The sequence below is a fragment of the Polistes canadensis genome, unplaced genomic scaffold, assembly GCF_001313835.1.
Source record: "Polistes canadensis isolate GaletaPanama2010 unplaced genomic scaffold, ASM131383v1 scaffold_94, whole genome shotgun sequence".
NCBI classification, from domain to species: Eukaryota; Metazoa; Arthropoda; class Insecta; order Hymenoptera; family Vespidae; genus Polistes; species Polistes canadensis.
Window position 1 is genome coordinate 1 of NW_014569641.1, and position 24,884 is coordinate 24,884.

The 24,884-nt window shown below is 30.7% G+C and overlaps 4 protein-coding genes and 1 long non-coding RNA gene across 6 annotated transcripts in view; 4 read left to right on the forward strand and 1 right to left on the reverse strand.

Moving 5' to 3' along the window:
* The first annotated feature begins 2,481 nt into the window (after window positions 1–2,481).
* Window positions 2,482–4,878, forward strand: LOC106787168 (cell cycle checkpoint protein RAD1-like). The gene is made up of 7 exons (XM_014749297.1): window positions 2,482–2,938; window positions 3,039–3,270; window positions 3,337–3,487; window positions 3,661–3,780; window positions 3,967–4,161; window positions 4,249–4,524; window positions 4,786–4,878. The coding sequence occupies exons 1-7, from the start codon at window positions 2,815–2,817 to the stop codon at window positions 4,819–4,821; spliced, it is 1,134 nt and encodes a 377-aa protein (XP_014604783.1). The 5' UTR covers window positions 2,482–2,814; the 3' UTR covers window positions 4,822–4,878.
* A 158-nt stretch (window positions 4,879–5,036) lies between these two features.
* On the reverse strand, window positions 5,037–10,416 carry LOC106787169 (probable fatty acid-binding protein). The gene is made up of 3 exons (XM_014749298.1): window positions 10,043–10,416; window positions 5,701–5,972; window positions 5,037–5,419 (listed from the first exon to the last, which is right to left on the reverse strand). The coding sequence occupies exons 1-3, from the start codon at window positions 10,119–10,121 to the stop codon at window positions 5,366–5,368; spliced, it is 405 nt and encodes a 134-aa protein (XP_014604784.1). The 5' UTR covers window positions 10,122–10,416; the 3' UTR covers window positions 5,037–5,365.
* Window positions 10,417–11,440: 1,024 nt separating this feature from the next.
* LOC106787170 lies at window positions 11,441–12,866 on the forward strand. Of its 2 annotated transcripts, none has more exons than XR_001381747.1 (3): window positions 11,441–11,958; window positions 12,115–12,209; window positions 12,395–12,866. It is a non-coding gene; the product is annotated as an uncharacterized LOC106787170 (long non-coding RNA). The 2 variants fall into 2 exon arrangements; XR_001381748.1 differs by having other exon boundaries at window positions 11,441–11,889.
* A 416-nt stretch (window positions 12,867–13,282) lies between these two features.
* Window positions 13,283–15,291, forward strand: LOC106787151. Its single transcript, XM_014749268.1, has 3 exons — window positions 13,283–13,797; window positions 14,403–14,571; window positions 14,797–15,291. The coding sequence occupies exons 1-3, from the start codon at window positions 13,626–13,628 to the stop codon at window positions 15,200–15,202; spliced, it is 747 nt and encodes a 248-aa protein (XP_014604754.1). The 5' UTR covers window positions 13,283–13,625; the 3' UTR covers window positions 15,203–15,291.
* A 2,521-nt stretch (window positions 15,292–17,812) lies between these two features.
* LOC106787161 (centrin-2-like) overlaps window positions 17,813–24,884 on the forward strand; it is a 47,472-nt gene continuing 40,400 nt past the window's right edge. The window contains exon 1 of the mRNA XM_014749279.1: window positions 17,813–18,616. Within this exon, the coding sequence (XP_014604765.1) occupies window positions 18,551–18,616 (66 nt within the window). The 5' untranslated portion in view covers window positions 17,813–18,550. The remainder of the gene's footprint in view (window positions 18,617–24,884) is intronic.

Sequence of the window (24,884 nt, forward strand, 5' to 3'; positions counted from 1 at the left end):
AGATTCGTTGATAAAGATGATCCAGAAGAAACGAAGATATTTTAATTCACACTTTCGACCATGACAATTTTTTAATCGAAACGCAATTCCTCTTCTACCGAATTGGCCGAAAGTGTGTTAATGATTCTAATCGCGTACCGAGCAAATTGTTTTTTTAACAAGAATATTATAACAAATTCTTGCATTGATTTTAAATTATGATTGAATTATTTTTAAAGCAATCTATGCGATTGCATACAAAAAATGCATCATTTTTCGAAACAAACACTGACTCTACAATTGCATTGCACGCAATCGCAACTGAAGCTCTGAAAATCAAAGTTTTGTTAAAGCAAGTCGTAGCGTACTTCTGTTTATTTATTATGTTACTAATAAAAAAGATATTAATTGTTTTATAATTCAATTTTTTAAACTACGTATTCCAAAAATTCTGGAATCGTGCTACTATTTTTTGTATGCTTTAATTATTAATAAAAAAATATTCAATAGATGTAACCACAAACTTGTAAGCTACATAAAAAAATTAAGATAAAATACAAACGAGAAAATATCGCGTTGCATTCTATCTTTCAAGAAATAAATTTAATCACGTTAGGATTATTTTTACAGAAGTATGCCAATTGCGTTAATACCTATAGTAAAAAATAGATATAGCATTAATGTAAAACTAAACACAAGGTACAATATTTATATATAATTATTTGAATAATTAATTATAGAATCGATTAAACGTGTGTCTTGAATTATTTATGTGAATTTAATATAATATAATATAAGAAATATAAAATTAAAACAACAATTGCAACGCGTGATTAAAGAATTAATTCAATAAGTCATTTCTCTTGCATTAGAATTAATTAATAAAACGAGAAGTTAAAATTTTCTAATGCATCGAACGTCAGCCATTGGCCCGACAGTGCTTATGTTGAACCATATCAATTCCATGGACACCGTAAGCAATATCGGTTACCGGATCTCACCACGGGGAGGTTGCTGCGTCGGAGATCCATTTTAATATGAAAGAAAGGAAATAAATAAATGTACTTGCACGTATATGTATGCAGTTGTACCAGTATTCCACCATTGATTAGTATAATTTCCATGAAACGATGGTGAACGGCTTTTTGAAACAATGGGATGATTGCATACGCTTTTCTGAAACCATAAAAAGAATGACAGATTATGGTAAAAATTTGTGTGAAACCATAGAAAAATTTAAGATCATATAATTCTAATTACAAATCTTCTTACCTAATTTCAATACATTCGCACCATCGATCATAACTGCATGAACCTGTAAATCAAATGAGATTTGATTAGATTATAACAATTATTTAATTACGATAATAAAATATTACTTAATTACGCAGTAATAAACTCCTTACCATAACGTAACTAGTTTCTACTTGTCTCGACGCCGTCCGAAAATGAAATAAGATGTACGGTACGTATAAGTCACCTCTCCCCTCCTAACCACCTTAGCTAGTCGTGGGGAATGTTTTTCTATATGTACTTTTCTATGTTATTTTGTTCTCTATTCACTAATTATAAACAAAAACATTATTACTAGGAATACATCGAGGATGGTATAATGCGCATGCGCTAACCCGCGAAATTTATTTCGTTTGTATTTTGTGAGGATGGTATAATGCGCATGCGCTAACCCGCGAAATTTATTTCGTTTGTCTTTTGTGAGGATGGTGTAATACGCATGCGCCAACCCGCGAAAATGATTTCGTTTGTCATTTGTTTGTTGTGCTTTGGTGGAACGTGAATTGCATCGCTGGAATTACACATTTTCAGGTAATTAATAGTTTTTTCTAATATGCACCCTCAAATTATATATCAATTGATAGCTGCATCCATAATTTTCACGCAAACCGTGTTATCAAATAAAGATATTGTCAAAATTATAAGATATTTGACATTTTATTTTCCGGTGTTCCGCCAAGCCATTAACGTGATATAAAAAAACATATTTTTTGATGTTGCATTTTTATTTTCATGATACGATGATATTCTAATTTAAGTTTTTACTAATATTTTAATGAATAATTTTCTCTAATAAATATATATATGCATCTAGATGCAGTATGGGTAATTCATATACACATGTATACGTATGCATATTATATGCACACTCGTAGATTCAATTTTCCTTATTTAATACTAATGTAATTTTATTTTTCACAGATTTCCAAGCATTGGAAGAGAATAGCAAGAAAACATCCAACTTTGTGATTGTATTTATTATTTCTTTCTTCGTTGCATTCGTTGCATTCGTTGCATTCGTTGCATACGTTGCATTCGTTGCATACGTTGCATACGTTGCATACAGGTACGCCTATCTCTTTTTTTAATAATACAGCAAAGCGTAATAAAAAGAGAAAGAGGTAGAAAGAAAGAGAGAGAGAGAGAGAGAGAGAGAGAGAGAGAGAGAAGAAGGAGAAATTAATTTTCTCAGTGGTATGTAGTAATTGATATATTTTATAGATTATTTTTTATTAAGTTTGCTGATAGCGAGTACATTTATTAGGAATAGTAATTATTTTTGTATGGAATTGATATTTTTATTATAATCTTTGGCATCTTGTTATATCATGGGTTCTGTAGAAGATAGTATTAAATTCACATCACCTAAGATGTATGGTTGTATGCATTTATAGGTTAGATGTCATTTTCAGTCTCTTGTGATGTATTTCAAAGTGTTAAAAGCTCTATAAATGATCAGAATTTTATAAATATAACATTATTAATGTTCATTTATAAAAATTATTGTTTAATAGTTTATTAGTTATATAAAAACTTCATTTAATGGATTCTGATAAAAAACCATTGATAAAAGATTTTACACCTAACCCATATAGTGTAAAATATAATGATATTGTAGATCATTTGTTAAAAGAATCAGTCGAAGATTTTGAAAAGAGCGGAAAATGTAAGTGTTTTACAAATTAAAATGTTAGAAAATAAACACAGAAAGTTATTTTTTTTAATTAAATTTTTATAATAAATATAATCTAAATGATAATATAAAGTTTCAGATAAAATATTGTTAAATTTATATAATATTTTTGGTACGGTGTTTGAAAGGGCATTAGAGTTGTACGAAGAAAGACGTGTAACACATATCTCTTCGTCAGCACCAATCGTTAAAGGAGACTGCTATAATAGAAATAATGCTCGTTGGTTGTTACAAGTAAAAGGTTTTTCAGGATCCATATATACACTTTTCCCTGAAATAAATTTTTGTACATGTCTTTCGTTCAGGTATAATACCTATTATATGATTAAATATCGTAATGAGATTATCTTTATCTCTTATCTTTATTTTAGGAATCAAGTAATAGATAATAGAGTAATATTTACTTGTAAACACGTTTTAGCCAGTTGGTTAGCTACAATCGATAAGGAAAAATTATTGTATCAACAAATTACCTCGCAACAGTTTCAACATTTTTTATTGTATCAATCTTTTTGTAATCATGCAGACAGCTAATATAAATGACTATAAATTAATGGCTAAATTAGGTAATCTTAAGACAGTAGTTAATTTATTAAAAGCAGTAAATTTCAAAGAGGTAAATATATACGTATAACATATATCTTGTTTGTAGATACAATCTTTGAGTCTAGATTATTTCTTATATTTGTGTTTAGAATGCTACATGTTTCGCTACAGAAAACGGATTAAAAATAACCGTTGAAGATGCCAAATGTATGCAAGCAAATGCTTACATTTCAAGACCTCTTTTTGTAGAATATTATTTAAAAGAGGACCTTATTTTCAAAATAAATATAAATATTCTCGTCGAATGTCTTTGTATGTTCTCGAGTAATATAAATATATCAGGAAACTACGTTGCCATAGAACTTTTTTATAAAGTATGAAATTATTTTTTGGAAATATAGAAAAATTTATTCTTTCATAGTAATTGATAGTTACATTAATTTTCATTTACCCAGGGTACTGGTAATCCATTGAGCATACTTATTGAAGAAAATGGTGTTATAACAGATTGTTCGTTGAAAACTCAGAATCCAGAAAGTTTATTAGATTTTCATTTAGAAGAAGAGAACGTTTATAGTAGAGTCGTGTTAAAAACAGAATTATTAAAGGATATTTTGAATGAACTTGATCCAACGAGTGAGATAATAGAGGTAAATTATATGGATAGAGGTTCACAATTGTATGAAATGATTTGTTTTAATCTAAAAAATTAGAATATTAATATTTTATGATCTTAGTTATTATTGTCTCCCGAGGAACCGTTCTTTAGAATAAGCACTAATGGGTTAGCTGGCATATGTCATATCGAACTACCTCATGATGGAGATCTGATAGAAAATTTTAAATGTAATACTGCAGCTACAACTAAATATAAGTTAGCACATATTAAGCCAGCAATGAAAGCATTATCTCCCGCTTATAAAGTATCTTTAAGAACGGACACTTGTGGATTATTATGTTTTCAATACATGATCAAAACTGATGAAGGCAGTGTGAGTTACGTGGAGTATTATGTAAGAAAAATTCTTATTAGATTAAATCTTTGCACTATGATTTAACATGTGAAGTTGTTTACCATATTTTATGCTTTATTTTATGCTTCATTTGTTTGACTTATAAGATTCACTACAAGTAAGATCCATGTTTTTCATGTTTGAGCTGTAAAATGTACCATGAGTCTCACACGTTGTTATAGTGCGAGGGGTTAATAATAGATGTAGATATAAATAATTATTTTTATATAAATATGTGTGTGTGCTTTAATTTTTTTTTAGATTTCTCCAGTAATAGATCTGGATAAACAAGAATAATATTAATAAAGGATTCCTTTTTTTTATTTTTATATATAATATATATTATTTTATACATGTATAAGGAAGATAACAAAATAACTTTTTTAAAGTAATATTTTTTATTGGTAGAAAAAACAATGACAATTTCTTATAAACATATAATATGTGGCAAAATAAATGGTTTGCTTACTTTGTGCTAAAGACATTAAACGATTAGTAATAATATTGGGCTATTTTTTTTTGTAGCTCTTTAAGTTTATGCAAAAATTTGCATTTGTTATCAAATGAGTAAAGTTTCTTTAATATCATATTAGCTCTACATACTTGCATATAATTTCAAAGGTAGATATCGTTGTTAATTATCAAAAGATAACTTTTAGCATTATAATATAATAGATGAACTTTTGGAAAATTGTTTTTTTTTTTTTTTTGAATTGCTTAAAGGATAAATAGAAGTTTTAATCTCCTATATATATTTGAAGCTTTTTTTATGAGTAAAATTCTTAGTATGTTTAGAGTATGAATCGGGCAGCCAAGTTTTCTTAGACATTCCGTAAGAATATTAGTTCTGAACGGTGTACACTCTGGTGCAGATTATATTATCAACCTTCATTACCTGTAACAAAAAAAGAAAAAAAGATTTAAAAATTTCCGGTTTTATTATTTATTTTTAATTAATTTTCTATAGAATTTTTCAAATTATTTTTAATATCTATTTTAAATTACTCGAAATAATTTTATTTTTGTTCACGTGTGTGTTGTGTTTTAACACGTATCGCATTTCGAAGACAATATTTCTATTAAAAACCCGTCATTAAATCAGTTATGGTATAAACAAGTGTACTTAAACCATCGATAGGTTTTATTGCATTTCCTTTAGGAAAAGAAGATATTTACCGCTTTCATTTCTGTCGGCGAGAATTCTCTTTCGATCGTGGTTTCTTTTTCTCCTTTTTGTATGTGCAAGAGCTTGTTGCCTTCCAAAGTGCAAACACTCTTTACTTTCCTACCATCGGGTGTCTCCTCTTCAAATTCCTCACCAAGTTTGAACTTAATTTCGGAACTTTTGAAAGGGCTGTTAGTTTTCAAAGTATATGTTCCGTCACTTTCAGTAAGTTCTACGACTGGATTCACACTTGCACCCATTTTTCTTGTTACTAGACTCACACCTGTAATTCAATATTTAATTATTCAAATAATTCTTGTACACCAAAATAATCTATCTATTTATCTATTTATTTCGTTTTATTCGTTCGAGAGTGTAAAAGAAAATAAGAAAAAAATTAAGAACGTGCGTAGGAAACATTCAATTTAACTCGAGTAATCGTTTCCCTTCCTCCCCCCTGTAAATTTATAGGTAAATATATAGGTTTTTTTTTAAAGTAACTGCACTCGTTTAGTTGCCAATCCAATAGAAAGTCACTTGCTATTGTTTTACGAGGCCGAAGTGCATCGATTTTTTTGTTTGTTCTCAGTGAAAGTCTCATCGTAAGAGAGAGAAAGAGAGAGACGGAGAGAGGACGTTAGTAAAAGTAAAACGAGGAGGGCAGTGACTTCTCGTTGAAGATTTATTGAACATCATTTAAGCTCAATTTTACTGCTGTTGCTATTCGACTCGTTGGGTTGTTGAGTACCCGCTAAAATACTAGGGTAAATGAACAATATTTCATAAGATATTGAAGAGTAAATGAACAATATCCGGTATAATAAAAATAAGCAATAAGATATTTAATGGGAATTTTTTAGTCGATCCTAATGGAACCTCTAGATTAGAAAAGATTAAAAATAGTATTAATTTATTAATATAAAAAAATTGTGTATTGAAGTAATTTTGTTTATTCAAAAAAAAAAAAAAGATTTTCTATTGATACAATTTTGAAATGTAAAATCCGATAGCGGATTATGCAAGTTCAAAGTCTCACTTGGCTAGACCCTGACTTAGCACTTTGCACTTTGTACATCTGACAATGAATTGCGCCAAATAGAAAGGGAGAGAGAGAGAGAGAGAGAGAGAGAGAGAGAGAGAGAGGAAAAAGATATAAAAATAGAAACGATGAGGCGTGTCGAACGATCAAAGTTCTTTTTTGTTTTGATATAAATAATTTAATTTTTTTAGCTATTCATAGAGAGATTATTTTTATTTTCTACTCCGTCATAATCTCATTTATCATATTATTTTATTATTGATTTGTATAAATTAAGTATTTAATTATATAATAGTATGTTTTTTTATTTTTTGTAGCATATTATACAATACTAAAATATATCGAAATCAATCATTTTGATTGGTCTGGTAAAAATAGGCGTATATAAATTATTGGTAGTTCTAGTGTTAATAAAAGAACAATTTAGAAATGATGGAACAAGTATTCTCCGTCTACCAGCAACTATTATTGTTTCTCATTGCAGATACGTATATAAGTACTTATATACTTATATATATATATATAAGTATTATATATGTCTGTATATATAAGTATATACATGAAACAAGTTACCAGCAACGATTCGACCAGCAATTGCGATTTATTAATCTTCCTTGATAAATTAATTCAAGTACTAAATTGAAGCACAATCAGACTATGCAGCAGCCATTCATCATGGTGGACGAAATGGTGGGAATTAAACATGAGGTCAGGTCGTTGTACGAAAGACGAGAGCATAGTTTAACGTATTAAAATTGATTATCTTATTCGTCTTTCGAATGCTTCGTCGAACATCCCCGTGTGTGTTCAATCTCTCTCACTCTCTAACTTCTCTCAACGCATAATGCATTCATTGTCAATGCATTGATTTGAATTCTTTCACGAACAGCATGTTTTAATTCGATATTCTTTATAATCCTCTGTATACCTTTTCTTAGTTTCAATTATTAAGGATAAAAGATACATCAATGATAATAAATATTTCGTCAATTAGATTAATTTGATTAATATTATCAATAAAAAAATACATTGAGAACAAACTAATTATCGTATTATTTAATTGTTTTGTCATAACTTGTATAATTTAAAAGATTAATAATTTCAGATTTTTGCTAGTAGTTTTATTATTAATTATATATGTCGAATAAAAAGATAAGATAAATTAATTAAAACTTTAAGGTATATAAAATCTGTTTTCGCTACAATATTATTGCTAATTATTATAATTGTTATGTTTAATGCTTTATTCTATCTCATAAATACAATTCTACATATGTAGTATACACACGCATGCATACACATTCATGATTAAAAACTATTCATTATTTCTTCTATTTGAGATTGAATGCATTTTTATTATAATTTATGATCATGTTGCTATAAATATGTGCGCTGTAACAATCGCAATTAAGTAAAAACAAATGAAGTTTAGGATTAAAAAAGTGATTGTTCTAATATTTAAACACTTTTGTTCTTTCGATTAGAATGGTTGACTATACGATTATGTTATCTATCCATACGATTTATCTTTTTATTCGACAATGTAACATAAAAAAAAAACAGGAGACTAAATAGGAATTATTATTTAATTATAAATATATAATAATTCATCACTATCATTGTGGTTATCTCAGCAAACGTTTTTTAAAACTTGACGCATCCAATAAATACAAGTTATTTACATCTTATTATTTCTCTTTTTTTTCTTTTTTTGTTTTTATAGATATTAAGAGTTATTTTTAAAAATTATAATGCATATTTCAAATATTTTTTTACATTTCATTTTGTCATCAATTTGGTGACATTTTTAATATGACCTTAAGCTGATACGATAAGAAAAAAATAGTAAATATGCATGATATAAAATGATATAAAATTGTTTTTTAAATATATACATTATTTTCGCCCAAATAAGATTAGAGAGAGCCAGATATAAAATATGAAAAAAAAAAAAAGAAAAATAAAGAATTTGTTTCACCTTCGCAGGAATTTTTTTATCCAAAACGATAAAAATTCAAATGGTACATAATCGATTTAAAAATTGCATTTTAAATGACTACTTATAGGAAAGGAGTTATGTGAGATACCGGTTTTTATTGAATCCATCAATACATACAAGATGTTATTAAATATGAGAAAGAAAAAAATAAATAAAAATGTATCATTGTAATGATCTTGAACTGGGAAGGTAAAAACTCTTTGGAAATACACGTACATATATGAATTATTATCTTTAATAATAGATAAAGTTTGCATAGGAATAAGAAGTACGATGTTAGTATTACTCTACCTTGCGGTTTATCTTACACCATTAACAGAGAGTATCAATTGTTGCGACATTAAATATCTTCCCTGCGTAAACATCTAGAATTTACAAACGCCATATATAGAATGTAATTTTTATTTTTTTCTTATTTTCATCAATTTTTTTTTTCCAATAAGATAAAATGTATTCGTAATACATACGATCGAGTAATTTAATGCTGAATATTCGAGATCGTTTGTTTACTTTTAATTATGTAATCGAATTTTTAATTATTAATTTCTTTTTTTTTAACGATATATCAAATGATGTTTAATTTTGTAGAAAGTCAAGATGTAATAATATAGGACTAGAACTATCAAATTATTCAAAATAATTGATTTAAAAATAATTCAAATTTATTATACGTGTATTTAAAAGAGACAATTTTTTTATTTTTTTAATATTTATATGATATTATTTATATTTATTATTCTCTCTCATATCGGAATAACTAAAGAATTTAAATTATCGATTTGTCATCCCCTCTCTCTCTCTCTCTCTCTCCCTCTCTCTCTCTTACTCCCTTTTTTTCTAATTGTAAGTTACATATGTAAACTATATCCAGGCCAAAGATTTTACTTATATAAAAATTACTTAAATCAATGATTTCTATTTTTAAAAAATATTCCATCAGTTTAACTTCAATAAAAGAACCAAATATTTATTGATTTATCTTCCCCTTTTCCGATCCATTTTCAAAGTTACTTACATATATAATATTTAGGTCAAAAAATTGATGATTTTATATTTAACAAAATGTTCATTACGTCATTGTATTATCAAAAAATTAACTTTATCGATTAATATTCTTCTTCCCTTCCCTTTTTTCCAAAATCACATATACATTATAATAAAAACAAGCTGTATAAGAAATCAGAGTAGTAATGTTAACAGAAATCAAATAGAATGAATTCTCCCCAAAAAAGAATTCACACAATAATTTTTATAAATATATAAAATTAAATAAATTATAAATAAATAAATAAATAATTATATTATATATACGTACCAAGAGCTTTCATAAAATCATCGAAGTTCTCGCTGTTGGATAGCTTGTATTTTTTTCCGAGAAAATCCTCAACCGGCATGATGAGCGATCGATACTCTCCTCTCTCAGCAACAACTAGGAGCTTCCAACAAAACCGCGTAACAAAAATAGGGTAAAGAAGGACAGGACCTCACTCGTGTTACACCGCAGGGTGGATATATAATCTGAGATGTTTTCTCTTTCCTGGACGGTAGACGAATAAATGGAATAAACGATGTTAGATTGGATCGAAGGCTAAAGATACGAACCCACTGCCACGGAGGATAAACCGTGTTCTGACTAACGACTACGGCTGACTACGACGACGTATCCTGTGTCTCTTTCTATCCCTCTCTTTCTCTTTCTCTCTCTCACTTCGTCTCTTTCTCCCCTCTTAACCACCCTATTTCCCTCTACACCCTTCGCCTCTTCTTTCCCTAAACCGAATATCCCCTCCCACCAAATATCCACCTCCCTCTCACTCTCTCTCTCTCTTTCTTTTTCTTTCATTATGATTCGTATCCTGCCTTGAAATTGCTTTCTCTCTTTCTTTCTTCTTTAAATGATTTCAAATTCTCTCCCCCTCTCTCTCTTCTTTTCGTTCTCACACTCGCGAAACTCCTACATAACAAAATAATATTCTTTTCATCACGCTCATTTTATACCTTTCATTCTTCTTCTCTCTTTCTCATTCCCCATTAGTTTTTTTTTCCTCTCCAACTCACTTTCCTTCTCTTTTTTCTTGTTCTGTTTCTTTTCCTCTATCTCTTCCCTATTTTCGTAGTATTTGGGGTACGCCCCTCTCTTCATTTTACGGTTGTACCACCTTGCCTTTTCTACCTCCTTTCATTATCACCCTACAAGCGTTACAATAATTTTTGTAACAGTTACTTCCGTAATTCATCCTATCGGTTAAGTTTACTTTCTGGCGTCTAACGTATGGGGCAATAGTTATATCTTTTTTTTATCTGTTATTATGATTACAACGCGTTTAAATCCGATAAGATATAGAAATTAAAACACCTCGTGCATTTGATAATATGCACGAACGTAATACTATCTATTCTCATAGGTTTTCAATTACTATGCATTGCAATATAGTGTATTATACTTGTATATTTTTCTTTCCGATGGGAACATAATGTTAAAAGACTATTATTACTTTAATTTATTAATTGTTTATTCATTTCAAGAAGGCGGGCATATTTGAATAAAATTATTTATTGATACAATCCCCTGTAAAAATATAATAGAAGTGGAAGAGAGAGAAAGAGAGAAAAAGAATGAATTTCGTTTTCCTTTTGAACATAATAGATTCAAATAATTTTCCTGCATTTTGTATGACCAATCACATTACGATCATCTTAATGGATTGTTGGAACGGAGATGCAGTAACAAGGAACTTCACATATGCGTTTGTTCCGTAATTATTACTATCCGTTCTCTGTTCCCCTACCTACGCAATTTCGTATCGTTTCTATAACGCATTCTACGATACGCGAGAAGAATTACTCGCGCCACACGAAAACTTCATTCTCATTGGCCGTTGAAATCTGGCGCGTGCTTTATTGACCAATCCCTCCAAAGTTTAAATAATTCAATCGACGATGATTATTGGCGGAGTTCTTTCGAGTACATACGATGCATTTATAAAAAGTGCACTCGAACGTTTATGAATAATAACGAATTATTTGTCAACGGTTACGTAAAAATGCGTAAATTTTAATAAAAACAAAATTTCTCAAGGATAATGGTTGCATGTTTGACGATCATTTTTGATCTTAAATCAACTTCCTTGCACGGAATACTTAAGACACGCGATCTTAAGCGTAAGTATTCGACGATTAGAACTTATGAAGACGTTAATGAGATCTTTCGTCAATTGTACTGATGTCAAGGTAAATTACATTCTTGCGAAAAGTACTGTAATGCATTTATCATGTTCATGAAGGATATGAAAGGTGTTTAGAATAGAACTAGAATAAACACGATTTGATGAGTGAATCATAAAAACATGTAATTGAAAATAATTGAACATTTTATGTGTCTTATAGGACAAGCGGCCATTGATGGTACATGGTTCACCTGTATTCTGCAATAATGTTGTAATTTTAGCATAAATATTTAAAGATTCAGTTATATAAAGAAGGTAATAAGATTTTTTTATCAATTGCCTTGATGAAAATGTAAATGAAATTTTGCAAAAAAATACTATAATTTATTTATTATGCAAATGAAAGATATGTAAGCTGTTTACAGTGTAAATAAAGTAAGATTTGATGGGTGAAATATAAAAATATGGTTGAAAATGATTAAGTATTGTATTCCGCATAGGACAAGTGGGTATTGTTGTTGGACTACCGGCGTTCTGCGTCAATTCTGTGATAACTAGAAGAAGGCACGTAACGGTCGATAACAACGACGCGGTTTAAAACGGGCCGACGTGGCAGCGGCACGTATTTTCGTCCACGAAATGCCAAGAAGACGAGTTCGAGAGCCCGTACCGATCACCGGATGTTATCAGCGTACATATATGTACTACTTATGTATATATGTACACAATGGTTGAAAGTAACTTGATCAGTGCAAATTCCGCGATTGTTGTTTTACTACCAATAACATAGATATACACAAATTATATATTTATATGGATGCATGTATTGTAAATGAATGATCCGATAAATGTAAACATAAGATATACATACATATTATCAAGAAACATGTAACTCTATTGTTAATAAAATACTCTATATAGATAGGAAGAAACGTGCGCACATGTACAATGATTTGGAGTAGGGCAAGTAGTGTAAAGTCGAGTAAGAAAAAAAAAAAAGGTATAGTAATAATTAAAAAACGTAATTAATACACGTAGCCGTTTTGTCGGTTTTTATACCGGGTATAGGTCATCGGAGATTTGGCAACATCGCTATGTAGCATCGGCGGCGGCTGCGATGCCATTGGCGGCGGCATAGATTCCGCTCCGCAACCGCAACCGCACACCCGCCTGCTGCTAGCCGCCATGATGCCAAACGAAATACGCCATGCAACGGTTTCTCCGCAGTGACGCGCAAGCTGCCGTCAACGTAGCAACAATTTTACGCCATTTGCGGTACGCGTTTTCTACGTCATTATTATATTTCATTCTATCAAGAATTTTTCCTTTTTTTCTTCGTCGCTTCTTTTTAATTTTTCTTCTTCGTCGAGACCCATCGTTTATTATTTATCTTTCAAATCGGCCGTTGTTGTTTATAAATATATCATTTCTTTTCGTCGCGTATTTTTTTCTTTAATAACACATCGTCGATCGATTTCTCCCGATTTGTTTTTCGAGTTGGAATTTTTAATCAAATTTATTTCGTACATACGTAATTTTTTTTCATTCGTTCGAATTTCAATACATACAGTAAGATCGAAACTTTTGAATTTGATGATCGTTTGGAACGATTTACCAAGAGAGGGGATAGAGTTACGAAGAATAAGAGAGAGAGGAAGCGAGAGTGGGAGAAAGAGAGAGAGATGGAGAGATAGAGATATACATTAAGTACGGAGATAAATATTTGAAAATATGTTCGACACCGAAAAATTTATTAAAGAGATCGAGAAAAGGCCGGCGATCTACGATACGAATCGTAGCGAGTACAACGACCGTAACGCCAAGATGAGCGCGTGGGAAGAGGTTTTTCAGGTGATGGTACCAAACTGGTGGCGGTTGTCCGACGAGGAGAGAAATATGGAAGGTATAGATACAAAGTATTCACGTTATCATCGTCGTGTTAAATGATCGATCGATCCGGATTCCTCTCCAACACGACCAAATTATTCATACTAATTGCATTTCCAGTTTCTTTTTCTTTTTTCTTATCATTTTTTTCATTAATTCTCCTCATTAATCAAGTTATCGGATATTTTTAGTATCAACAACTGTTTCAGTTTACTTATTGGATATTCGAATTTCATTTTATTGTCGCCGCGTTTATTTTTTTTTAATTCCATTTCTTTTTCACGTTTGAAAGATTTTGCGTTTCGCGCTACCCTTTCATTTTTTTTCTTTCTTTCCCAAATGATGTATATTTGACGTGTATATATTTATATTTTTACGTGTATATATGTATATATGATTTTTCTATGTGCATACATAATATACATATTACAAATAGATAATAACAATAAGATCTGTACGAGTTTACTTCTCGTCTCACGTAGTTACGACTCTGAAGTGCCACCGGCCGGGCAACTTGAGCTTGTTCTGAGTGTCGAGCGGCTCCCCCTAGCGAGTCGCCTTACAGTTTGGATTTATCCCCAAACTTACACACACATATATATATATACACTCTTTTTTTAGAAAAGAGCTTGAGAGGGAAGTGGAGAAATATACGGGACTATTTCATGAAAGAGTTCAAACTGCAGCTGCAGATATCTCTTCAACCGGACTCGGTACGCCGGAAGCGGAAAAAGTATATCTACTACGACCAACTGCTTTTTCTCATGCCCATCGTTGAGAACAAGCTACGGTACTGATTTTGATCTATATCTGTATTATTATACATCGTATGTAACAAAAATGTTCTTTGAAATAATTTGTTATTATTGATTTGAATATTCGACAATTTGTATTATTGTGATTTTGATATTCAAACAAATGTGTAAGATTATATTATCTTACCCGTAGTCGATATTAATTCCATTTCTTTTTTTGCTCGTAAAAGAAAAAACAGGACATTTGATGTATTTCGTAGGATTATGAGCACAGCAGGAAATCAATGCAAATCTGAGAAAAGCGAAGGGGAAGGGGAAGGGGATAATCCGGTGATAGAGGAATCCGACGTTCCATTAGCCCACGCAGTTCCATCTTTAACAACTGGAAGAGAATACGTGCAGACTAATGCATCTTTCAAAATGTGTCCACGTTATCCGAAGCAATTATACGAAACATCTTTTGCGTCCTTTGATAATGAGAGTCATGATATCCTACCGTCACATAGCGGCCAACATGTAACAATCGATGAGGAAGATTACGACAAAATGTTTTTATTGTCTTTGCTACCTACCATCAGGCAAATACCGGAAGAGAAAAAGTTGGACGTTAGGATACAAATGCAGCAGGTATTAGCTATGGCATTACGTCCCCCGGATAATAAATAATCGACGATGAACATGGCTTTCTTTTTATTTTTATTTTTATTTTTATTCGAAAAAATTTATTCTCATCAAGTGAAATGAATACTTGTCGATCTTATACCTCATATTTTAGATTAACGAAAAAATTATGCATAAAGAAGTTATATATATATAAATATATATATATATATATATATATATTTGTATGTATAGCTAATGTTATTGAGATGCCTTAGCACGGTATCGTGCAAGGATGAATACAGTACAAATCTTAAGTACTGAGTTCTGATTGTACCAATTATTATTAAAGAAAGGCGATAGCGTGCAGTAAGAATACCTGTATCTGTGATGTTACATTTAGAGATTATAGAATATGAATGAAATGAAAACTTCGAAACCATATCGTGCTATAAAGTATAAGATGCATACAGAAGAATATAGAAATATAAATATCGCAATGAGCAGGGTATTTGTGTAACGAGATAGAAAAATATCGTGCTGTATCTGAAAATATATTTTAGAATTACATATAGTTGTATTTTAAATAAATCAATTATTTTTTGGGGAATATTTTATATCCAATTTTTTTTTCTATTTTTTTTTTTCCTTCTTCCTATTATCGAGAAGTTTATTTTATCATTTTCTGCAATATTGAGCTCTGTTTTAACATCCGTGATAAATATTGGATAACTTGCTTACCAACGTTACATGATGCAGATAGTATTGTAGTTGTTTAAGATTGTAATTGATTTTATGATAACGTACGAATACTTTTTTATCGTTCGCGGTAAATGTAAGGTAGTAAACTTACATACTAGCATAGATATTTATCGAAAATGTTCATAGTAATTCAATCGTATAATTTTCAGATGTCAGGTGCTTTTACTGTAACGTAAGACTTTCCTTTTTACTGATCGAGTTTTCAAACATTACGAATATGCTGAGTTTAATATATTGCTTATTATATATTCGAGACATAATTTAATGGATACTTTAAAAAAGTCGTTCTCGCGCGTGCACAGACACACGCACACGCACGCATACACACCATCATTACAAGCACATTTTTCGTCATTATCTTGATATTTTAACAGTTTAGAGTTAATGATACATGGATTTTAAGGATGGTAAAAGGTCGTAAAAATGTTCCCCCTTTCTCGCGCGATGAGCCGAAATTTGATTAAAAGTTACTCTCTCTCTCTCTCTCTCTATGGGATTATTAATAAAATTGTTAAAAACCTTATGAGATTCGTAGTAAGAGCTCATGAAATTCACAATAATGGAATCGTGATAAAGGATTATTTGAAATTGGTATTTTTAACGGTGCGATTTCAAAGTATACATCAGTTCAAAGAACAAGAGCATTCGCGCGTACGGTGATACCTTTGTAATCTGCTTTACTGTTGCCTGTAACATGATTTATTCACGAATAGCTTTGAGCGATGTTATTTTTTTTCAAAAACTGCGAAAAATACGAACGAGGACGTTAACTCGACATAGAGCGGCCGTTTGAAACTTTTACCCTTAACAAAAAAAAAATATTAAACTAAAAAGAAGAGAATGTAAAAGGAGGGAGGAAGACAGGAATGCGAGATAAAATGTTAACGATTTTTTGTTAAACACACGAGGGTTAACCACGAATTTCAGATTCTTTTTAATAAGCAATCGCTGCGAACATTTTTTTAACGAGTACGACGAGTGTTTTATATTTTGTTTATTTTCATAGATCATAAATTACAATACTTTATCCGATAGATACAATAACATGTAATTAAATAACGTCGCGTAATTTTATACCTACACCGTTTAAATCCAATCTAACGTATACACAAATATACAGATATGTTTGAAATAAAAAAGAAAAATGATTTCATTAATACTCTTCATTTGATCGTTTGTTATGATCAATATAAATTTTCGTACCTATCTAAATATCCTTCGTTAGGTATTCCATCGAGAAAATCATATACATTTTCCACACTATCTCGTGGAATATTCATTTATCCCCCTCCCCCAATCATATACAACTTCCAATTGTAATTCTCGTTTGGTTTCCATAGAAGATTCCTTGTTAACATCGGCCCTTAGGATTCCGCGGATCACTAACGAACGTATTTGAACTTAATCAATGGCTAGGTCTCGGGCATTGTTCGTGCAAGGCTAAACCAAGCAGCAACTAGTGGTGGTACTACTGGTGGTCGAAATACCACCACTCGGGCTCGACTTCAGTCAACTTTCTTTTCCCGTTCCCGTTCCCGTTCCCGTTGTATCTTTCGATAAACTCGCGTTTTCCTTTACTATTCCCTCTCCCTTTCCTTCTTTAGCCCCTATACCCAATCGAATGCCAGCCACCATTACCAACAACCCCACCCCCCATTCCAAGCCCCTACCAACCCTCTTTCACTTCTCTTTCCTTCCACCCCCTCCCCCGTTTTTGTAGGTTTCTCCCTCTGTTGTAAAACCCTCTCCCTTTGCAGCACCCTCTCCAGCACCCTCTCCAGCACCCTCTCCAGTACCCTCTCTCCCCCTTTTCCTCCCCCATTCTTCTTCTGTTCTCCCTCTTTCGAACGCGTCGCGCGTTTCTCTGGCGCGCGCGTTCTTCGGCCTCTGGAGCAACCGGCAGCGTCCGTTGTTGAGCTGTTCCAGACTTCAGTCTACCTCGAGAACGCGATACCGTCGGGACCTTGAGGGGAACCCTCTGAACGAGGTCAAGGCTTCCTAACGATTCTACTACGTCGATCATTAATTGTCGATCAAAGGAATTAACGAAAAAACGAATGTTGTCAAAATAAAACAAATAGGAAAAAGATATTTGTTATACGATCATATTATTAAAATTGTTTAATCGAACAATTGTTACATTCCGATAGATAACGAACATCTTTTGGATCATCGTTACCATCCTATAGATCGGGAGTTTTAATTCGAATAAATTTCATTTGAATATTATAAAATTCATTTGAATGTTAACGTTTACATTGTCATTTAATTATTATCGTTCGTATGTAAAAAAGTAAAGAGAAAGTTAAAAGTTAAAAATAAGAAATAGATATATACGATAGAGAGGAGGGCATTAGTTTTCCATTGTAAATTTGTTTTGTAATTCATTGAGTTTGTTGTATTTAAATGCAAATTTAGAATTAAAAAAGATTAGGAATTTGAATCGTAATCTTTGTAAATTATATTGTGCGAATTTTCGATTGGTCGACGATAATAAGAAGAAAATAAAGTAGGAAGAAAAGGGGGTGTTTATTCGGAAATTGAGGAAAGTTGTTGCCCAGAATCGGGGGACGTTGTCCGTTGTTGCCCGACGTCGGAGCCGGATGTTCGCACGGACAAGACGCCGAAAGCGCTGCCATTTTGGAGAGCAAAATGTTCACGGCAGTGAAAAAGTTCCTTACGACATCCCCTTTGGTTAACAAAGTCAAGTTCCTAATGGTACGTTCTTATATTTTTTATTTTTTATAATAATTATAAGTTTGATAAATCGTTATATATTACACATTCGCTAAAAGATTTCTTTTTATTATTATTATTATTATTATAATTATTCAGGATTATTTTCATTTATTTATATATCGATGAAATTTTTCATTGGTGGTGTTATTTAAGTCGATCGTTTGTTAGAATTTTTATTCGGCAATACTCTCTGTTAAACTAAATCGTTAATTTTTTTCTTACGTATTTGTAGACAATCTTATTTTATTTCTGAATAATATTAATTATGACGATGTGTTATATATACTTTTTAAATATTAACTTGTTTACAAAATTCGTACACACACTTTGAATATATTTTTATTAATAATATTTATAATTAAAACCAAAGAGAAATACGAGAGAGCCTGGATTATGTTAGTCTTCTTCGTATCATTTAAGAAGAACTTTCTACTCGTACTACTTTCCTAGATTGTATTAAAATTCGTTAAGTTATTAAACCAAATTGATTGTCATGCTGTTTTATATCATACTAATTATCTAAGTACTCTAATAGTTTTCTTTATATAGCTATTTTTTTCTTCACTTGAGATATCCAAAAGTTTTACAATTTTGTTAAACTTCTGCCTTTTGCTCAACCTGTCGAAATGAATTTGCTTAAAGAAAGTACGTTAACTATTTCCAGTTTCATTTCCTTAAAGATTAAGATAACTCGTACGTTAATATTATCATCATTCCTCTTAACATCGATTTCCATTTTCATTTATCCTTTTCTTTATATTCATTCATTATTATTATTCGAACATTTACTTTTGTACTTTGTGAAAGATGGTTTTACGATGAAAATAATTTAATTAGTACTAAATGAAAAAGAAAAGAAATCTATTTCTACAATAAAACAGAAACAATCAAATGTAATACTTAAAATTTGTATGTTATAATTATTATTTATATTAGTATTTCAATTAATTAGATATTTTTAAATAGGGTAGGATTGAAAAGAAAAATAAAAAATGGTTGGTAAACACTGGATTAGACGTTCCTATAACATGTCACCGATAACACAAGCGCTCATTTGTCAACTCTATGGCGTCCTTATCGTCAACGCAAGGAGAATACACTAGAGAATTTCATTTTCCCCATTGATAATAATAACGAATCTCTTTGACAAAAGGCAGAATGATGCTCTTTGAATTCTAAAAGAAATTGTATCCGAAATTTCGGAAATAAATATTTCATGAAATTATTTACACGATTCATTAAACTTTATTTAATATTTAATTAATCGATTTAACACACCATATTCAAGTGTATACTCGTCAAAGGATTTCTATCATTATTATCAATAATGTGCTTTTCGATATTATAATACAATTTTTATTATTCGTACAAAATATATGTGTTGTCTATATAATTAATTCAATTCAACCGATATTGTTTTGATCAATCTTTTATAACGATTAAAATATTTTAAAGATATTATTAGTAGACCACTGTATGAAAGTATATGAAATTAGAAAGATATTTTGAAAATAGTATATAAAACGTGAAAAGAATTATTCTTAGTCTTTTATGGTGGGTTTATTGAGAGAATAGGAAGAAGAATGCACGTACCGAGTTAGAAAATAATGTCGTTGGAAGTTCTCGGTTCGAATGGAGATGCATACCTTTCGTGATGTTCGTTCTCTTAGTTTTTGTTATTAGATAAGGGAAAACATACGTACATTTACATTCTTTGAAGAAAGTGTCTTTTCCTTTTTGTCTTTAGAATAAACTATGTCAAAAGATAGGTATATATACGTAGAGAGACAATTTATATATATGTGTTTGAGAGATTTTTTAAATTTAATTTATATGCATTTAAATATTGTAGATTATGTTTTATAAATATTATTATTATTATTGTTATAATAAGATGTTTTTTAAATATGTGGAACCCATTTCAGGAGGGGATACGGAAAAATCATTGAAAAAATTCGTATTACCTATTTAATTATGTTTCAAAGTATAATATTCAAAGTAATAGAAGGGGCACGATGACGTGGATTGAAAGAAAATAACAACGACCATGATAAAAATATTTTAAATTGTAGAAACTGTGTATGAAAGGTAAATTCATTGAATTCGATCGTGACTTTTTAACGAGCCACTTAAAATATGAATTTCCAATGGGAATGGAAAATTATCGGGTTAACGCTGAAAATGAGACGGTTGTGTTTTATTTTATTTCAAGTTTGTCGAGTGTAAATACAGTAAATGTATACAAGGTGTTTCAGAACGAGTGTTACAAGGAATTAGGGGATGATATTAAATGAAATAATCAATCTAAATACAAATAAATAACATTTTTGTAAGAATATTTTTATTCAATCGTAGGAATGATCATAAATGATATAAAAATATTGTTTGTTGTATCGAACACACGCTTATATGTGCGTAATCATAATTTTCTTACTCGTTTCAGTTTGTTGATTACACTCCTCGAAGTATTATTATGCATATATGAAACACCCTGTAAATATTTTAGTTTATGCATATCGTTATATGCAAACGATAACGAAAGAAATACGTGTATCGTTATTTTTTAGTAGCAGCAAAAGATCCAATCTTAATTTGAACCACCGTTCAGAGTTGTGCCCCGCATTGAAATCCCTCGAACGCGTGGGTGTAATTGTATATAATATGTTGAATGACGTACATCTTATTTTAATTATATATTGCATGTATTTATTGATTTTATCGTAGTTTTCCTTATGCAACGTTTCTTTTCTTTTTTTTTCTATATACTTGCAAAATATTTGATCGTAAATAAAAAGAAAAGAAAAAAAAAAGAAATTGTAAAACAATAAAAATGATGTAAAACAATCTTAAGTATAACACTTTGAAAACTCTTTTCTAACATTTAATAATAATTATATTCTAATTGATTAATTATTGCTAATGTGTAACGAAGTCAAAATCCTTTATGACGTGCATTATTATTTATTTTTATTAAATGCATATCTTATGCAACGTTTTTTTCTCTATCTACAAATTATTTGATATTAAATCAATAATAATAATAAAAAAAGAGATCATTCACAAATATATATAACATAAAATATATTTGTTTTAACGTTTCTCTGCAGTGGTGACTTATCATATCGAAATCATTTAATATTTAAAGTATGTTAATAAGTATGTAATACTTATATTAGTACATATATGTGTCTAAATAATCTGAAATATAAGTAGAGTGTGTTAGAATATTCAAATAATTATTAATTAATCGAAATATCCTGTAATATAAGTTAAAGTGTCATTAGTCATGCAGAGAGGTGTACATTTTTATCATGATTTTTGAATGGTTTGCGTCAAGATGTAAAATAATAAGAAATAGAGAAATAGAGAAAGAAAAATAGAAAGAGAATAAGAGAGAGAGAGAGAGAGTGAGTGAGAGAATGAGAGAGTGAGGTATATTAAATTCAATTAAGACATTCCACTTAGAGAGAGAGAGAGAGAGAGAGAGATAGATAGAACGGAACTTGAACTGGAAGTAAGAAATAATATTCGAGTCACCCCTTCACGATCGCAATTTTTCTCATCATTACGTTTAGAACTGAAGGAACGAGGAAGAATTTGATAATTTCGTCATTGAGCCCTTTTTGTCTTTTAGAAGGGTGGAGGGGGTGATAGAGAAAAAAAGGAGGAAGAACGGAGGGGAGGGGGTGGGAGTTCTTTTTCTTTGCCGTTCGCTTACCTACGATATATATTTCACACGATTTGATTCTTAGGATTCGATAACTTAAATGTACTTTTAGTTATTTCGATCGGAAAATAGTGAAATCGATTTCTAAGAAAGCTACGATAGGATTGCAGCTAAAGTTTGAACAATAGTAAGAGTAAAGTAAGTGCTTCTTCAATTGTTCTTTCTCTTTCTCTTTCTCTTCCTATTTTTTTTTGGAGGACTGCGGGGGGGAGGTTGCCCACCCTTTGACCGTTACTTTCGGGTTTTGTGTAAAAAAAGGGAAACCTAAATGGTTCGAAGTTTCCTAAAACGCGTCTAATGGTGTTCCGACATGAAAGAAAAATAGAAAAGTAAGAAGGAAAAGAATAGGATAGAGTTTTTCGTGGTAGTCTTTGGGTAAGAAAAGGTGCGTCGAGAAACAGATCAAGATCACACTGATATATAGGATCGATTCCCAAAAATATATATCTATTCTTTTCAATCATTTGTATCTTACATTTATTTACCATCAATTTAATCGTATGATATTTTTATTCGTGTTGATGCAATTATTGATTATATAAATTAATATATATATAAATCAAGATACAAATATTTTGTTATTTTTTCTTTCTTTCATATTTTCCTCGTCTTCTTCTTCACGTCGTCGTTTAAATTTTCCATAATATTTCTTATTAGACATAAATATAATATATATCTTCTTTACAACCAATACTTTTCTATCTAACGTATGTCTTAAATAAATGAGGGTGGGGTGGGGTGGGGTGGGGAGAGGACCGTAAAGTTTTATCCGTTTTAGCGATCGGTAGAGAAATATTAAAGGCAGGTTAAGATATAGAAGAGACTTGTTGTGTCGTCTGGTGATTCTAATTCGACGAATAAATCGGGAGAGTCATCGACGTCCCCAATCTGGATGGTTTAATAAGAGCTTCGATATATATCGAGGATAACCTTTCAGAGATGTCCAATAATGCTTGGATCAGAAGCTCCTAGTTGCTTGCTATGAAATAGACGCGTGTATGATCAAACCCATCTATGCTTATCTATACATATAAATGTCTATGTACACGTATATATATATATGTATTTATATGTATTTATGTGCTTGTATGATATATATTTGTAAATATATATATATATATGTATATGGTAGAATATATATATATATATATATATATATGCATTAATGTGCATATGAAATACACGTGCATTTACATACGTATAAATACTTAGGTACACACGACAACTATTTTCCTAGGCAACTCGATCACTATTACGGTCAGTTCCATCTTCCAGCATTTGGATGAACGCGTCTTCTAAATGTATGATTACTTTTCAATCGTATTAATTAATTTCTATTAACACATAAGGTTGCATATAAATCGTATTACTTTCAAGTATCATAATAAATGTGAACGAAAATAATAAAACAAGTGAATTTAGTTAATATCTTCATTTAACAAAATATTATTTAATAATTAATATTGATATTGTGTTATATTTTATAATATATATAAATACATGCATATATCAATATATATATATATACGATAGGCGTATGATATATGGGAGAAACCATGCACTGGAATAGAGAGGAAGGGTTTGACGGGGAAAAGGGTGGAAGAGGTGGAGGAGGAGAGGGAAATACATTCGTCGAACATTCGACCTAATATACCCCTACATCCCCTTGAAATTCCAACATGCATTTGCTACTTCGGATGCTTGGATTATTCGCTAAAGTGAGTCAGAGATAGATAGATGGAGAAATAGGATAGAAAGAGGGATGCAAGTATTGTGCGTGTGTGTGTGCATGCATGCGTGCATGCATGCGTGCGTGCGTGTAAAAGAGAGAGAGTAAGAGAAATCGAAAGCATCGCGTGTCGAATAAAAATCCGGTTGTTTTGGGTTTTTTAAATGCTTTTTTCCTTTTTTTTTTTTCGTAATTTTTTGTCGTTGTTCGAGGTTGACTTTCATGATTTATCAGTCTTCGTGGGATAACATGAAGTGTCGCACCGAATTATTAATACATCGTTTCGCGGTGGAACGTAATGTCCCTGACAGCAGGGCTCCGAGGAGTCCTTCGATTAAAACGCATTGTCCTGTAGAGATACGCGACAAACCTACTTTTTTTTCTATTTTTCCCTTTGTTTCCCCACTACTACTACTACCACCATAGCACGCTGACAACAATTATATATGTGCTTTTTTACTTTTCCTTTTTCACAATACAAAGGTGCACAAATTTTCCTTGAAATTTCGTCTACCGTGTTTTGTTGATGAAGTTTTGTGATGAAGTTGATCAAACGAATGATCTCAAACGCGTATGATTTGTTTAACAATTTTTCTATTATTCATTGGGGATAATATTATTATTGATACAAAGGGTTATATTATTATATTACAAGTGGGGATGGAGGAAAGGAAACAATAGATATTAGGTTGTTACCTATTGTGAAAATATTTATGACGTACTCACTTTTGGTCAACATTTAGATTACGTTCAACATCGAGGAGCAAATTCGGTAGTAAACAAGCGGTCAG